At 45.3% G+C, this 16,635-nt stretch overlaps 1 protein-coding gene across 1 annotated transcript in view; it reads left to right on the top strand.

The window, feature by feature from the left end:
- The window catches only part of ADAMTS16 (ADAM metallopeptidase with thrombospondin type 1 motif 16), a 57,278-nt gene that overhangs the window by 32,376 nt on the left and 8,267 nt on the right, over positions 1 to 16,635 (top strand). The window contains exons 11-18 of the mRNA XM_049769027.1: positions 4,280 to 4,375; positions 6,834 to 6,982; positions 7,602 to 7,774; positions 10,069 to 10,199; positions 11,572 to 11,695; positions 12,224 to 12,468; positions 14,782 to 14,917; positions 15,377 to 15,503. Coding sequence (XP_049624984.1) covers positions 4,280 to 4,375; positions 6,834 to 6,982; positions 7,602 to 7,774; positions 10,069 to 10,199; positions 11,572 to 11,695; positions 12,224 to 12,468; positions 14,782 to 14,917; positions 15,377 to 15,503 — 1,181 coding nt within the window. The remainder of the gene's footprint in view (positions 1 to 4,279; positions 4,376 to 6,833; positions 6,983 to 7,601; positions 7,775 to 10,068; positions 10,200 to 11,571; positions 11,696 to 12,223; positions 12,469 to 14,781; positions 14,918 to 15,376; positions 15,504 to 16,635) is intronic.

The raw sequence follows: 16,635 nt of genomic DNA, 5'->3' as shown, positions 1-16,635 counted from the left end.
TGACTGTCACATCCAGGACAGATGTCCTGGACAGATGTCGCACATCTAACAGTGCAGTGAGTCATTGGTTTCTTTGGATGCTCTTTTGCTCAAACTGCTGATGCTCCTCTTGAATCCTGGTTTAAGAGTCTTAGACAGGACCTAGCCATGGTACAGCAGGGAGAACTCTTGCCTTGCAGGTGGCCAACCTATGTTCGATTTTCAGCATCCTATATGGTTTCCCGAGCACTGCCAGGAGTTATTCTTGAGTACAGAGCCAGGAGCACTGGCAGGTGTGCACTGGCACTGCCTGAGCACTGCAGGTGTGCCCCTCAAAAGAAAGGTGGTCTGGAAGTACACCTTGAATAAACAGGCATTGGGCAGAGATACTCATATTTTCCTGTTGTGTGAGTGAAACATAATGATCAGATCATGACCCCCACAAAGGCTTTATACAGAGAGAACTTTACACTTGTGATCTGGACATGCAGACACCCAAACCGTCCATGGTCCAGAACTGTACTCTGGAGCATGCCATTCTGTAGGGCCCTGTGGGTGGTTTGATATAGACAGCCTGAGGTAAATCAGTAGAACTTGTGTCACCATGAAATGTGGCTAAGTTTCCTGACCTGTCACCTGAAGATGTCCCATGTAGTGACCATGTTGAGCTCTCCCAGGCAGCTTGTCTCTATGCATGTTGCTCTGAAGTTAAGAGTTGGGAAGTTACAGCTCTGATCTCTAAATGCTGCTCAGACCAATGTCGAGTCCCCCAGGGTCTATGTGCTTATTCTGGAAACAGTGTTCAGGCCTTCACCCCAGAGGAGCAAATGCGGAGCTTCTGTTCTCAGGGTCCAAGGACTAATCAATCAGTTCACTATGGTCTCTACTGCCTTCTGGTCCCACCTTTTCAGCATGGTGGTCCTGGCTCTGCAGCCCAGAATTCAGATGCCTCAGTCCTTTAAAACTTGATCACCTGAATGTCCTGGGCCTATTATTGAATTGAAGGGCTCCCCACCCCCAATGGAGCAAGCCCTACATTCCAGCCTCTGGCCTTAGAACCATGATTTAATAGAGTCTTTGTTCCAAGAGAAGCCTGAAGTTTCATTAAGCATGAAATGAACGACCAAGGCAATCAATGCCTTCATGCAACTGCTGTGCCTGCTGGTCAGAAGGTAGCTGCTAAATCCGAGGGAGATGAAAGGATGTTGGTGATTCTGGGGAGTGGTTTGTAGCTGTGTTTCATTTTCTTTCTAAGTCTTTGAAGTACTAGAGTCTCCACTTGTATTCCAGGAGAAAAAGCAGCAGGGTTAGATTGAAAGGCAAGAACATGGACACCTAAAGGGTTACTTGCTTGTTCATAGGCTGAAACATAAAGTCTGTGATTTTTCTCAAATCCTCTCACTCTGTGACTGATTCCTGCAGAGAATAAAATGAAATGGGGGTTTTCAAGTGGGCTGCCATACACCACCAAGTGTGGAGGAGCTACTTAGTGTAGCTGAGCTATTTTGGGGCAGCCTGATCCCAAGGGGTTTGTCCTTAGGAAGAGTTTCACCAACCATCTTGGTCCAGATATCCTCTCCATAGTCTTCTTCCTGCAACGAGTTCTTAAGCCTTTCTGCATCTTCGGAGTGCTGGGTTCTTAAGATGATGCATTGCCATTCTACTGAGGTACTCCATAGTTGAGTCTTTGTTTTGGAGTGGTGTGTTGGACAACTGGTAGTGCTGGGGGATTGGGAAGATGCTTTCATCAGCACTCCAAAGAACTTGTGTGATTCTAGGGGGAGCACACCTCTCTCTTTCCCACTCACTCCTGCATGTACAGATGCCTCTCCTCTCTAACTGCACCCTAGGACTCCTGTAGCACAAGTCTGAGTGATCCAGACCTCCATGGGCTTTCTTGCACCCCACTCAGGAGCATCCATGCCCACCCACCTTGCCCTTCCCACCAGTGCTGATGCCACATGGTGCCCACATGGGACATGAACTGGTGTGGCAGGACCTGTGTATCACCTGGGATTATGCCCTCCAGGTACTTCCTGAGACCCTTTTGTGAGTCCTAGACACTGGCTTGTGTCTGTAAGGACCCTTGTAGTCTTCCAGGTATAATATGTAAGTGCCGATCTGACCTATGTTAAGTCTTCCAGGGTCTATGTTCTCACCTTGCTCATGGCTGGCAATCTGCTGACAAAGACACAAGCCAGGAGGAAGTTAACTCCCAGCCCAGAGCTATCTGCAGCTAGTAACCCTGGGCTTTACTCACTCACATGTGAGGCTTAGTAGGTTGACACAGGTATGTACTACCAGTGGATCACACTTGACTATGGTTTTAGTAGTACAAATTGCAGTCCCAGCATCAACATGTTAATGAAACAAAGATGGCAACTGAACACAATAACATGGAAGTTCTGAGACTCCAGACCACAGTCCTCAAATTCATATATGGACAGTTTGTTTTTAATGGCCAACTGCCTGAAGCTGATTGATTCATGCATTAGTGAGCAATGCAAGCAGAGAAAAATATAATACCTGGACTTGGAAATGTGTGGTCACTAAAGGTAGGGAAGAGGTGTGAAATATCATTCCTGAAGGTGAAATCAACCGGAATTTGTGATAATAAAGCCACCTCCCCAAACTACCTCCAATTCCACCTCTTGCCTCATGGAATTAAGAACCATACAATATCATGGAACAAGACATCAAAATGCCTTTCTACCGAGTTCCAGCTCTGCTGGGTGCCTGATCCTCATGGAACAGGTAGCCCCAGAATTTTTTTTGTTTCTGAAGATAATGCAGTTCTTGTTCAAAACCACAAGAGAGTCATTCAGACCATTGATGAAAGGGTTTTGTGACATGCAGTTGAAGCTGTGATCGACATCCCAGAAGGTCATGTCACTCAAGCTCTTTTGGGATCTAAGGCTGTGAAATAAAATAAAAGTGTAGGTCTCAGACTTTGTTATATTCCATTCTCATCAATCTTAGGGCTTTCTTTCTTGGAACAGACCCTTCATCACTGCCTCTTTCTTGAACATCATCCTTCAATTTCTGGAGCTCAGAAAGTGGCTTCCATTTCACATCTGTGGCTCCTTCCTTAATCCACAAGGAAAAGCCCCTTCTCTTACTTTGGGCATCATAAGGTGATTCATGGAATTGTTTCCTCTTAGAGAACATACTTGATAGGGCGGGGCTGAGTCATATTTTCTATGGCACTTTCTATTCAGCAATATCCCTGCATATTCAGCACCACTATCAAAGCTTTGAGGATAATGCATAAATGAATCAGTTGGTGGATGAATGAATGGATGGATGGAAGGTTAAGTGAATGAATGGATGGAAGGTTGGATAGATGGATGGATGGATGGAGGATTGATAAATGGATATATAGATAGAATCATTCATGTATGTATTGATAGATAGATGAGTGTTGGATGGGTGGTTGGATGGTTAGATGGTTGGAAAGAAGGAAGGATAGATAGATGAATAGGTGGATGAATAGATAAATGGATGAACAGATAAATGGATATCTAGACAGATGCATTTGTGTATTGGTTCATGTGTGTATTGATAAATGGATAAGTAGTTTGATATGAGGACAGATAGATGGATGGATGAATGGATGAGTAAGTACATAAATAGCTAGGAAGATAGATGCATGCATGTGTGGATGGACTGGTAGATGAGTAGATAGGTGAAATGATGGGTGGGTGTGTAGATGGATGAGTAGGTGAATGGGTGGATATAATGAATGCATGAGTGAATGGGTAGTTGAATAAATGTATCTATATACGATGATTGGGATGAATATATATAGCATGTATACACATGGGTGGATATATAGAAAAATGGGTATGTAAATGAATAGATGACTCAGCAGATGGATGTATGAATGGGGAATAGTCATGAGTCTTTGGAATTATTTTCAATCTGGAAATGAAGGTGCAGACTTGAACGGATTGATAAAAGAGAAGGTAAAATCTAAGTTTAATAAAATCTATTAAATGCCAGGATTTATTGTTTATCTATTTTAGTATAATTTTTGTAATATGTGCATAAAATAAACTCTCCTTTTGTCATCAATAAAATAGGATCATGCTGAGTTTTTGATGAATAAATTGTAAATACACTTTCAGAGACAGAATTAAGTTGAGTCAACTTTAGAGTCAGAGTCCTTCAGGTCCATGCCTGCCTGTTAAATGGGTGTGAGAGTCCAATTTAAGGCCTTCTTTATCTGTTAAATTTCCAAGGAATATTTCATCCTAGATGATGGGCCCTTCAAAGTCCTAATTGTCTCTTCTCCCTTTAGGATCTCTGTAAAGCCCTGTGGTGTCACCGGGTTGGGAGAAAATGCGAGACGAAGTTCATGCCAGCAGCAGAGGGCACCAGTTGTGGGCATGACATGGTAAGACTCTGCACTCAGCCTGGACAACACTGCAGACACCAGACTCCTCCTGGTGCTCCCTTCCTCCTGGGCACTGGCATTTGCTGTTGTTTGTTTTGGATCCACATTCACACAGTGCTCAGGGCTTCCTCCTGACTCTGCACTCGGGACTCACTCCTGCAGGCTTGGGGAACCATATGTGGTGCCTGGAATCATATCCAGGTCAGCTGCATGCAAGGTAAGTGCCCTTCTCATTGTAGTGTTGTTACTGTCCCACTGGTCATTTTTGTTTTAGCACAAATGTCTCATATACATGCTTGTGTATATCTGCAAACCCAAAAGTTGGTCTGTTTATACTGACACTCAGAGGAGAATCCTTTTCTGTCTGATATGATAACTGATTCATCAGCTGGAATTAATGGGCAGGCAGAAGGTGGTCCCTGAGTCTGTTTAACAAGAGAGGACATTAAACCCCACTCACCACTGGAACATGCATGAAACTGTGTTCCATGGGGTTGAGGAGCTCCAGAGCGGAGTCTTTATATCCCACTTTGAGCTGAACAATCACTGTCATCCCTGTGTGGTAGGCAGGGACAGAGACTGACCTTGTGCTTATGGAAGGAAACCAGTGAGTGAATGGTACTCATCGCTTATGCATTTGAGGCAGGGGCACATCCAAAGGTGCTCAGGATGACCCCTGTCTCTATGCTCAGGATTTATTCCTGGAAGTGCTCATGGAAGCACTACAATATAGTATGCCACATTCAAGACAAGCACCTTCTCTGCTATAGATCTTTCAGATTCCCATGTATGACTTTAAATACCATTCTTCTTCTTAAATACTCTTCCATCAAGCCAGTTCAACCATGTCTAAGTGTCAATCATTTGTCAGTCACGGGGATCACATGCCAGCTGTCTGATAATCTGTATCAATATGTGTATCAAGAATGGGAGCACTGTGGTTTTCTTGCTAGATAGTGGGTTGTATTTTCTCTCTGAACAACAAGGCGTGGTGTCCCAGTTACAAGAGATAGTGCACCCTGGCAACTCCAACTGGACATATTTCCTGAGACAGTCCTCCCTACACACTGCTGTGGGAAACACAGAAGTGGAAAAACTCTGTGGAAAACACACAGCACACTGTTTAGAAAACAGACACTCACTGGCACCACTTTGACCATGGTGGGGTGTGACAGTGAGGAGAGAGAGAAGGACCAGTAGCACATGTATGGTCTTAAGAACAGAGCAGGTTGGAGAGAAAATAGAAAGAGTTGCTCAGTGGATTTTCACTATACACTATTTGTATAGGCAGAGATTTCATGTATGTATCTGAGTGTGTTAAGAGTGTATATACTTGTAGGAACAAGAGAGCCCTCCTCTTCTGTCCTTGCCATTTATTTGTTGGGGAGGACACACAAAAGTGACGCTCAGGGGTTATTCCTGGCTATGCTCAGAAATCAATCCTGGCTTGGGAGACACCGGAATTAAACCGTGGTCTGTCCTGGGTCAGCTATGTGCAAGGTAAATGCCCTAACTGCTGTGCCATCACTCAGCCCCCACCCCCTCCTCACCTTTTACCTATGGAAGAACGTCACACCTAGAAGGTGGGACTATTCGGTTTCACTACCAATTGGAGGTGCTGCATTCATAGAATACCATCCAATGAGAAATCATGTGAGTGTTGATTAACATAGAGACAGACAAATCCCTTAATCACACATACAAACACACACACACACACACATGCGCTCAAGAGAGTGTGTGTGTTTGTGTGTGTGTGTGTGTGTTTGATGTCAACATGCATTTCTCCCCCCACTCTAATCTCCTTTGGACTAATCTTAGTGCTTTCCCTTCAGATTCTCAAAATGAGTATTTTTTTAGAGATTAAATAAAACTGATTTCAGCATGCTCTGGCAGAAAACAGCCAATACTATTGTGTCAAAACTGTCCATATATACTATTGGAAAGGTTGTGAGCTAGAAGAGGCAGAAGCAAATACAGATTTGACCAGCTGGACTCTTTATTGGAGAGGCATTCCCAGGTCAGGTCTGACAATCTCCCCGGAGGCTACCAGAGCCACACACTCTAGCAGCTTGCAGCAGGATTCTATAGCTCTGATGAAAAAAAAGGTGCAGGAAGAGACAAATGATGATGTGTCCTTAGTCAACTTAAAATGTCCCCATCTCCCATCCAGGTAGGTCAGGTGACTTTTCCTGGATCATGGCAGTTCTGATTACTTATGTTCAGGGCCAACACCCTATTTTTCCCTTCAGACAATCCTTATGACTTCTGTCTGGGCCAACATCAGATGTCTTCAGGTCTTACTGGCCCTTCTCTTGATGTGATTGGGGCCTGCCAATCTTTTTCCCAGCAAACCTCACACCATTGTTTCACCAAATTCAGCACCACTGAGACTGAAATTGCCATGAACCATCTCAATCCATATCAGCCACACAAGCTTTGCCATTTTCCTCTGCAGTGGTGCCGTGGAGGACAGTGCGTGAAGTATGGTGCTAGAGGCCCACTGCCCACCGATGGCCACTGGTCTGATTGGTCCTCCTGGTCACCCTGCTCTAGGACCTGTGGAGGAGGAGTGTCTCACAGAGACCGCCTCTGCTCAAACCCCAAGTGAGTACATCCCTACTCCTGATGCCCAGGAGACTCCCATTGTCCCTGGGTTCCTATCACATTTTGATTTGTCCAGGACTATAGGAAGTACTGAGTATGCATCTACTCAGACACCCCCTAGCCAAATGACCTCCATAAAGGAGCAACACAACAGACCCAACAGCTGTCATCAGTGCTTGGATCTGTACCCCTTTCTGTGAAACTCCAGAGGAGTTTCACAAAAGGCATGGGCACCATGAGCATTGTAGTAAATCATCAGGAAAAGGAGCAATTACAGGCTGAGTCACTAAGAACTTGCATTCTACATGATAAGCAAGTGCTAATTTTCCCACCCAGTGTACTTACCTGCCCATGTTTGGGGTGCACATAGCCCTTCTGTTAGAAGGGAAATGTATGGGGCCAGTAACTCTCAGGCAGATGGAAAGACAGTTCCATCTTTCCTGTGCATCTGGGTCTATTTCAGACAGTGGCCACATCATTGCTTCTTCAGTTCTGTGTGTAACCTGGGAGAGTAGAGGTGTCCTTCCTCGTGGGGATCCCCTCCTCTCCTGTCACAGCCACACAGGTTCTCCCAGAGGCTGCTGAGGCATCGGGCCTCTAACTGACACCCATGTTGCAGACCGTCAGCTGGAGGGAAGTTTTGTGAGGGCAGCACCCGGGTCCTGAAGCTTTGCAACAATCAGCAATGTCCCCAAGGCAGTATGGACTTCCGGGCCCTGCAGTGTGCTGAGCACAACAGCAAGAAGTTTCGTGGTTGGCTTTACACCTGGAAGCCCTACACACAGGTGCCAGGTGAGTGTGCAAGCACAGCTCCTTGGTCGCCTTGTGCGTGCTTTTCCATATCTGACTGACAAGAGTCAACCAGATGTTTCCATGAATAGCTATTCTTGAGACTGTCTGCCCGTTGGGGGATTCTGGTTCTAGCCACCTCTATACTGGAATTTCCTCTAGACACAACCAGCTATGGGATCAATCTGGACTGGCAAATGTCCAGATCTTAAATGATGCTGATAAAATCAGATCCCAGGATATAGAAGTGAGGTCAGAGTCATTGGTGAGGTCAGAGTACTGGATGTAGAAGTCTCTGGTAAGGTCAGATCTCAAGGGAGTAGAGTACTCACAAAGAAGCATCCACCGGCCATTTTGGCAGAGTAACTCAGTCTACACTAAGTGGGAAAGGGATATTAATATTAGGGGAGAGTAAGGTGTGTTTAAGTAAACCAAGGTAAGGGACTTAGGGAAAGCGGAGTGTGTACTTTGGATATTAAAACAGGGTGTAGGGCCCGGAGAGATAGCACAGCGGTGTTTTGCCTTGCAAGCAGCCGATCCAGGACCGAAGGTGGTTGGTTCGAATCCCGGTGCCCCATATGGTCCCCCGTGCCTGCCAGGAGCTATTTCTGAGCAGACAGCCAGGAGTAACCCCTGAGCATCGCCGGGTGTGGCCCAAAAAAAACAAAAAACAAACAAACAAACAAAAAAACAGGGTGTAAGCTTAAGGTGATTAGCATACACAACTACAAAAAAAAAAAGAACAAATTTTGCCAAATAGATGTTGCATTGGTAGCTATACAATTTTTACAAATGTCATTGCAAATTTTTAGCCATCAGCTGGAGACGTTTACCCAAGAATAAGAGAAAAAACTTGGTATCTTTTGGAAAATTGGGTGATTTTCTTGTATACTATTCAGAATACCTATTCAGAATGCTATTCAGAATATTTTAAGCAAGAACTATAGACCAAGAATTTTATTTATTCTGTAGGTAAGGTTCTACTCTTAAGCTGGAAAGAAATATGGATGCTTCTTATGAATATAATAACTGGGGCATAGTATTTAAAGTGGTATCATTTGTAGATCAATTTGCAGACACTCAAGTGTTTTACTCTGTGAAACTAGGACTATTGTCTGAACAGTGTTTGAAAAGTAGATTCATTGGCTACTTTCATCTAATACATATTTTGTTGTCTCCACAAATGGACTATTTTGATGGGAGAATTCTTTGAAGTCAGTGAATTCTCAAAGGAAAATAATAAGAAATTTCACACAAAGCAATTTTTTGAGATGTTTTCACTCCTAAACTCAAAATAATTACACCAGAGAGAAGGAGACAGGAGAAAACCATTTGAAGCACACTGAAATTGGGGTCCAAAATGTGGGTGTAATTCCTGGTTCTGGTTATCTTCAGTAAATAAATTCATCAATCGTGGAATCTAAGACAAAGTTTGCTTTTTAGAATCATTCTGTGTTGCTTATTCCTCATAATAAAATAAGTTTAGAAGAGGTTGCTACTGAGAAAATGAACTAAGGCAAAGTTTTTATCATAAGTTTTCATCATGTTATCCTTGGTCACCTTGAAAGAACCAAGAGGAAATAAGTTTCCCACTGGAGTTTATTGAAACCGTAAATTTCTGGCAAATATTATTTAGTTAGTGAATATGATCTCCCAGTCTAAGTATATAAGAACACTGTAGGCCCCCACCCTACCCCATTATTGAAAATTCCTAATAGTTAGAAAAAAATCTTTGGAAATTTTATCTAAAATGAAAATCAATTCCTTTTGAGTACTTGTTTCATCAAATGTGATCTTTATCAGTTTTGTATTATTATATAGTTTACCAAATGCATAGGCCATTTAGAAAGGTGATAATTCTTTCATTTTTTATCAATTGATCTTTATAAGAATTTTATCTCTGATTACAAAATGCTACTAACTATTTGCATTTCCACAAGATGAGTTAGCTATACAGTGAAGAGTTGGATAGTTGGGTTGTATTTGGAATCTGCAAATATTTATTGAATATTTCTGAGCCAGCCTTCATGTAAAGAACTCAAAGCAAAAAAAGACATGTTGGAGGGAAGAAAAAAAAGGATATGTTGGAGAGGGCATTCACAGTGGAGTTTGAATCTCATTAAAATTACAGGGAAAAACAAAGTAGTGTGAAGTGGCCATGAAAAATATCTCTGTAATGTATTATTTTGGGGAATTATTTAATGAGCAAAATAATAAAAAGTCAAAGTGAGAGCAAGCTCACCACCAGAGCTTACATGCCTTTCTTATTTGTGTTTGTGTGTGTGTTTCTTTTCAAGATCAGGACTTATGCAAACTCTACTGCATTGCAGAAGGATTTGATTTCTTCTTTTCCTTATCAAATCAAGTCCAAGACGGGACCCCTTGCTCAGAGAATAGCCGGAATGTTTGTGTGGATGGTAGATGTGAGGTAATGATGACTGTTCCTTCACTCACCAACCTCCCCAGGCAGCTGGCATTAGGGGCTCTAGGAAGCTAAGGTGCAATCTGCAGCCCTTCCGAAGCATGCACCAGCCTGTGGGGGTGAGAAGGGTTGGAGAATGTCTTAGGGGACATGGTGTGTGGGTTTCAATGAAGTGTGGGGAGATGGGGCAGAGGAGGATTGAGATGGTTCCCTCTAGCTGGAGAATTGGGATGGGGTGGGGTTGCAGGGCCCTTGGAGGAGGCTTGAAATGATGAGTTAGAAGAGTATTGGAACCTGAGTGATAGCACAGCTGAGAGGGCATTTGCCTAGTATGCATTTGAGCCGGGTTCAAACCCCTGGCCTCCCATACGGCCCCCCAAGACAAGAAAGGAAGGAAGAAATGAAGGAAGGAGAAAGAAAGAAAGAAAGAAAGAAAGAAAGAAAGAAAGAAAGAAAGAAAGAAAGAAAGAAAGAAAGAAAGAAAGAAAGAAAGAAAGAAAGAAAGAAAGAAAGAAAGAAAGAAAGAAAGAAAGAAAGAGAGAGAGAGAGGGGGGGGAGGGAGGGAGGGAGGGAGGGAGGAAGGAAGGAAGGAAGGAAGGAAGGAGAAAGGAAGGAGGAAGGAAGGAAGGAAGGAGAAAGGGAGGGAGGGAGGGAGGGAGGAAGGAAGGAAGGAAGGAGAAAGGAAGGAGGAAGGAAGGAAGGAAGGAAGGAAGGAAGGAAGGAAGGAAGGAAGGAAGGAAGGAAGGAAGGAAGGAAGGAAGGAAGGGAGGGAGGGAGGGAGGGAGGGAGGGAGGGAGGGAGGGAGGGAGGGAGGGAGGAAGGAAGGAAGGAAGGAAGGAAGGAAGGAAGGAAGGAAGGAAGGAAGGAAGGAAGGAAGGAAGGAAGGAAGGAAGGAAGGAAAAGAAAGGAGAGAACGAAGGAAGAAGATAAGGATCTTTAGTTTCAGTCCACAAACTTGCTCCTTTCACATAATTCCCAACCAAATCTATTTCCTTGTGCTCATGGCACATCTCTGTAGCTGCACTGCTGCTGATTCTGGAACCAAGCAGCCTTTTTCAGTGGGGCCCCAGGTTGGCAGGATGTAGCTCAGAATCCTCCTCATTCTCCTGCCTCGCACACTGACATCCATCCCCTGGGGCTCATCTGCAAAAGTGTTGCAGCAGAGAGAGACACATGCCTGGCTTCCTCCACTGAGCTGATCTCAGAAGCAGCCTATTGACCAGGCTGTGCTGCTGCTGGGCACCCAAGGGAGCTTCGCTAACCTCCTCTGGCCACTTCTCACTTGGAATAGGGAGGTAGTGACTTCTCACAACTGATGTATGACCTGGCACGTCTTGTCTTCTCTTCCATGAATGCTCTCTGACTTCTGGGGCCCCAGAAAGTGGGCTGTGACAATGTACTGGGGTCAGATGCTGTGGAAGACTCTTGTGGCATTTGCAAAGGAAATAACTCAGAGTGCGTCACCCACAAGGGTCTCTACATCAAACAGCTCCCCAAGCACAGTGAGTGTGAAAGCGAGTCCGGGCGAATTGGGGAGATGGAGATGGGAATTTTGGAGGGGAAGTGGAGGAGGCTCAGAGTCCCAGAGCAGCGCTGGATTTTCCCCTCCCCCCTCAAAATTTAGATTTAACAGGCAATAGTTGATAAGGGATGTGAACTAGAAGTCTTGGAATCAAAAAACTTACCAAGTACTGGAGCCGGAGCTGGAGCAGTAGCACAGTGGGCAGGGCATTTGTTTTGCATACAGGCAACCAGATTTGATCTCTGGCATCCTATATGTCCCAAGAGCTTGTCAGGAGTGATTTCTGAGCACAGAGCCAGGAGTAACCAATGAGCAGCACCACCAGGTGTGGCCCAAAAACAAAAACAAAAAAATTTACCATATACTTTGCCCCGATATGGCTGATAACCAAGATAGATCATCTCTGGCATCCAAAGGCTGGCTTCTGAGTTCAGGTTTGGGGGTCCACTGAATGTGCTCTGGGTGACTCACTCACCACACCCTCTTCCTCCCATTCCTTCCATCCCAGAGTATTACACAGTGCTCACAATCCCAGCAGGTGCTCGGAACATCCGAGTCCATGAAGTGAATGCATCCAGCTCCTACCTTGCTGTGCGCAATGCCCTCTATCGGTATCACCTTAATGGACAGTGGGCAGTGGACTGGCCTGGTTGCTACAAGTTTTCAGGCACTACCTTCGAGTACAGGAGGTCTGACAAGGAGCGGGAGAGCTTGAAAGCCCCAGGACCTACCAATGAAACACTGATTGTGGAGGTGAGTGTCTGCCCCATGGTCTGGGAGTGTCTTTGCAGGTTCATGGCTCTTGCATTGCTCTGGCCCTTGCAATCAGTGTATTAGAGGCAAAGCCTGTTAGTGTACACATAGAACAGCAGTGAGTTGCTTGGATAATATTCTGATTCCAAGTTTACAAAATTATATGTGCATAAGGAAAAATTATATGTGCACATGTTTTTCAACTAGTGCTGATTTCTGGCCTTTCTCAGTACATGCCATTTCCTTGAGGCAAGCTACTTCCTCCATACAAGCCATTTTCTTACACTTCCTCTGTGCAAACAATTTTCTTCTTGTGAGCTCTAAGGAAAACAGGCAAGGTACAGTCTGCTCTGGGCTCTTGTGGCTGGCATGTAAGATCAGCTGACCACCACAGGGATTTTGTAAGAAAGCTCAGAATTTAACAGCTCATGTAGGTAAATCTTTACAGGCTGCACCTGTAAGACGAAAGACGAAGCCCCATGTCCTAATGAGCAACCCTAATGATTGTCCCTTGTCCTTCTCTGCTCTCCTTTTACCACTTGCAGCTCTGTTTTGCCTTCTTCTCCCCACCAACCCCAGTTAGTAACAACATCAGCAGCAGGTGACCTGAGTTTATATACATATAAATATACATATACATACATATATATATATATACATATATACAGCCTTTAAGTTGTTTCTGCTACCCGATTGGTTGTATACCCTTTGTGACTATCCAATCGGGACAACTAGTTTAGTTGCATATGCAAACAAGAGTGGGTGACCAATCAGATAACACATGTTCTTCTAAGGGTTTATAAGATGAACTCATATGCCTTTATGCAAATATAGCCCGGAGGACAGTCAGTCAAATTAAATATGCAAATGTGGGTATATAAGATGATCTATCATGGGTCTGGCCCTTCTTTTCTCCTTCTCTTTCCTCCCTGTGACATCAGCACCCTCAGCTCTGGGTCTGAGTACAAGTACTCAGTAAAGTGCTCTTGACTCTTATGTCTGTGCACAGGTAAAGAAGTGTTTGGGCACCTTCAAAAGGTGCCTATCAGCCCACAGCTGACTGTGTATACTCCCAGCTGCTCCCTGTCTCCCTCCCATCATATCTTCGGAAGTCTGCCTTCTATCTCTTCCAGCCATCACGCCCTTGTGCTATCCTCAAAGCTTGCCTCATTCTTTCTGGCTATTAGTATTGATGCTCCAAGAGAGAGGTAGGGATAGAGTGGGATGTAGAGGGTGAAGGGGCAGCTGTTCCTGATGAGGACAACACTGAGGCCCAGAGGCAGCCTTATGCCCCAGGTCATCTTCAGCACATCATTTAAGAGCTGCGTTCAAGTGTGAGTGAGTTGACTTGTGTCTCTTCTGTGACTAGGCATCAAATCTGGACAAACAAGCCAGGGCCTTAACTGACAGCAGCCTCACCCATGATAGGCCTCACTTTGGGAATGAATAATGGAAGCTTCAGTCCCCAGCACCAGTCTCAGAAGGGATTTGGGCTGACAGAACTTTCTAGAAAGAAGGCAGTGCTCTCAGTAACAGTTTTCACAGAGAGAGAAGACTGAGTGCACAATCACAGAATCCGGGGCAAATAACCAAAATTTTTGAGTTTGCAAAGGTCCTTCTTCAGAAGTCAATATTTTCAAGCATGTCTGGTACAAACAACCACACTACCATAATGTTCTAGAATGTTTGGTTCAAGTCAAGGGTTCGCTCCTGATTAGAAAGCTCATGGGAGTTTGACAGCATGGACAGTGAGTATCATGAGCAGTGAGTGATGTGGACAGTAGATAATATGGACAGTGAGTGACATGGCCAGTGGGTGACTATTGAATTAATTTCTTGGATTCTAACCCTGGAACACTGTTAGACATGGGTCTGGAGTCAGAATGTGGTCTGGAAAATAATTCTCTCTCTCACACACACAAACACACACACACATACGTAATGAGAAATGGTTTTGGAAGAGTTCTCCATGTTACCATATGGTCCCATTAGCTGGCCAACACTCCAGGCCACTTCCTGGAGCTTGGAAAACAAAAGGGCAAAAAAGCTTTATTCCTTTCCAACCAAGCCTTTTATCTGAGGGAAAGCATCACACCTGAAAGGTGGGATCATCCTGTTTTCATACCTGGCTAAGGCTCTCTCTACATTCCATCCAATGAGTAACAATGCAGAAATGATTGAGGTAGAAACAGACAAATCCCGTAATCCCACAGGTGACTTAGTGATGAATCCTGGCTGCTATTCTTTTGTCATTTTATTGTCCTGTCTATCTCCTCCCCCTCTGTATTTTCCTCTTTTTTCCTCTTCCGGCAGCTGTTAGTTCAGGGCCGAAATCCAGGCATTGGCTGGGAGTACTCAGTGCCCCGGTCAGCAGGAGGAAAACCTCATGCCCAGCCCAGCTATTCATGGGTCCTCGTCCGATCTGAATGTTCTGTGTCCTGTGGAGGGGGTAAGTAATTTCCAGCTCTGGGTTGGGTTAGCTTTCAGGTCAGACAAAGATGTCCCCCCAAATGCCTGATGTGGTTCAAATTGAGTCACCCCTGGGCACCTCTGGGTGTCTGCAAGGACCATCCACTCCCTCTATCTGGGATGCCTGGTTCTGGGGTGCCTGGGAGATGAGGGAGTTAGCCAGCTCTGGACTCAGATGCTGCATGCCTTGGTGGAGAAAGCAAAGCCCCAGGGCCACAGCACAGCTGGGATTCATGCTGGGCGGGGCTTATTGGAAACAGTGATGGTTTCGAGGGCCCTAGTGACAAGGATGCTCCTGCTTGCATATCTTGAGGGCTGGTAGAAAGGGTTTTTACAGGGTCCCAAGGCCTGGACTCAGCCAAGTCCAAGAAAGCTACAAGTGGAGGCTGATAACATGGCTCACCCCGAGCAGCCTCTTGACTCAGTTTCCCTTGCACAGGATACCAGACCACACGAGAACACTGCTACCGAGACCTGAGGGTTCCCGTGAACATGTCCTTCTGCAACCCCGCACTGCGGCCCTTGACAGGCATGGTGCCCTGCAGGGTGTCCCCCTGTCCTCCCAGGTAAGGAGCATTGCAGGTCCTAGAACCTAGGACCCTCATATCTAAAGACTTCCCCGTGTTTGCTCACCACTTCCTGGGGGAGCAGCCTTGAGCTGCCGATCAGGGGTGCTCAGGAGATTCAGGTCAGGGCAAAAACCCTGGGAATGTGGGGGGGTCTTGGGGAGCTGCTTCCTGCTCTTCATTGCTCCTCCACCTCTGGGCCCTTTCTCTCATATTTTGTCCTGGTGTGTGGAAGTGGGTTTAGTCCTGAGCTCATAGAGTTGGCCAGTGTGGGAAAGATTTGCATACAAACAGCAGATTAGAATTTGGGGTTTATTGTGGACTGTAAGTAGGCACTGCAGGTCCCTCCTCAGTGAGCAGACTCACTCCTCACCCAGGCACAGTGTCACTCATGCCTTGATGCCATGACTGGTGTCTGACTCCTGTCCCTCGCCATCTACTCTCTTTGAGTACGATGGGCAGAATTGTCCCTACACCATTCTCTGTCCAGTACATGTCCCTAATCTGGAAACTGCTGATCCTCCTCACCCGTGTCCTGGTGGCCGGACTGCTCTGTCCCAGTCACTGGGTCTCTCTTTAGTTGTAACCCAGAGGCTCCCTCTTCTCTCTGCTTTCCTTGGTTTTGACCATGGACAAATATGTGTGTGTGTGTGTATGTGTGTGTGTGTGTGCCTGAGGGTGTGTGAGGGTATGAGGGTTGTGTGAGGTATGAGTAAGTGTGGGGGAAGCTTTGTGTGGCATGTGAACAAGTGTGTATCTCTATGAGCTTGTGGCCATGTATATGGTATTATGTGTGGATATTTAGGAGTGTGTGAATGTGTGTTAGAGACTCTGTGTGTGTGTCCTGTGTGAATAGGAGAACTGAGTTTGGAGGCTATGTGTATGGTGAATGAGTGTGTGAAGAACTACGAGTGAGTGTATGTGAGAGGCTATGTTTTGGTGGGTGTGAGGGATTATGTGTGCATGTGTGTGAGAGAGACTATGTGATTCTGTGTATCTTGTGAGAAGGAAAATGGAGAATTGATTCATGGGGTATTTGGAATGACTGGAATAATCTATGTGCATGAAGTCACTCTCAGGAGCTGGGACAGGAAGAAATGAGTGTTCTGTGTTGGGCTGGACAGTTTCACAG

This window comes from Suncus etruscus, chromosome 2 (genome assembly GCF_024139225.1).
Source record: "Suncus etruscus isolate mSunEtr1 chromosome 2, mSunEtr1.pri.cur, whole genome shotgun sequence".
Classification (NCBI taxonomy): domain Eukaryota; kingdom Metazoa; phylum Chordata; class Mammalia; order Eulipotyphla; family Soricidae; genus Suncus; species Suncus etruscus.
The sequence above is the reverse complement of the archived record's forward strand: the minus strand, read 5'-3'. Positions and strand labels throughout refer to the sequence as shown.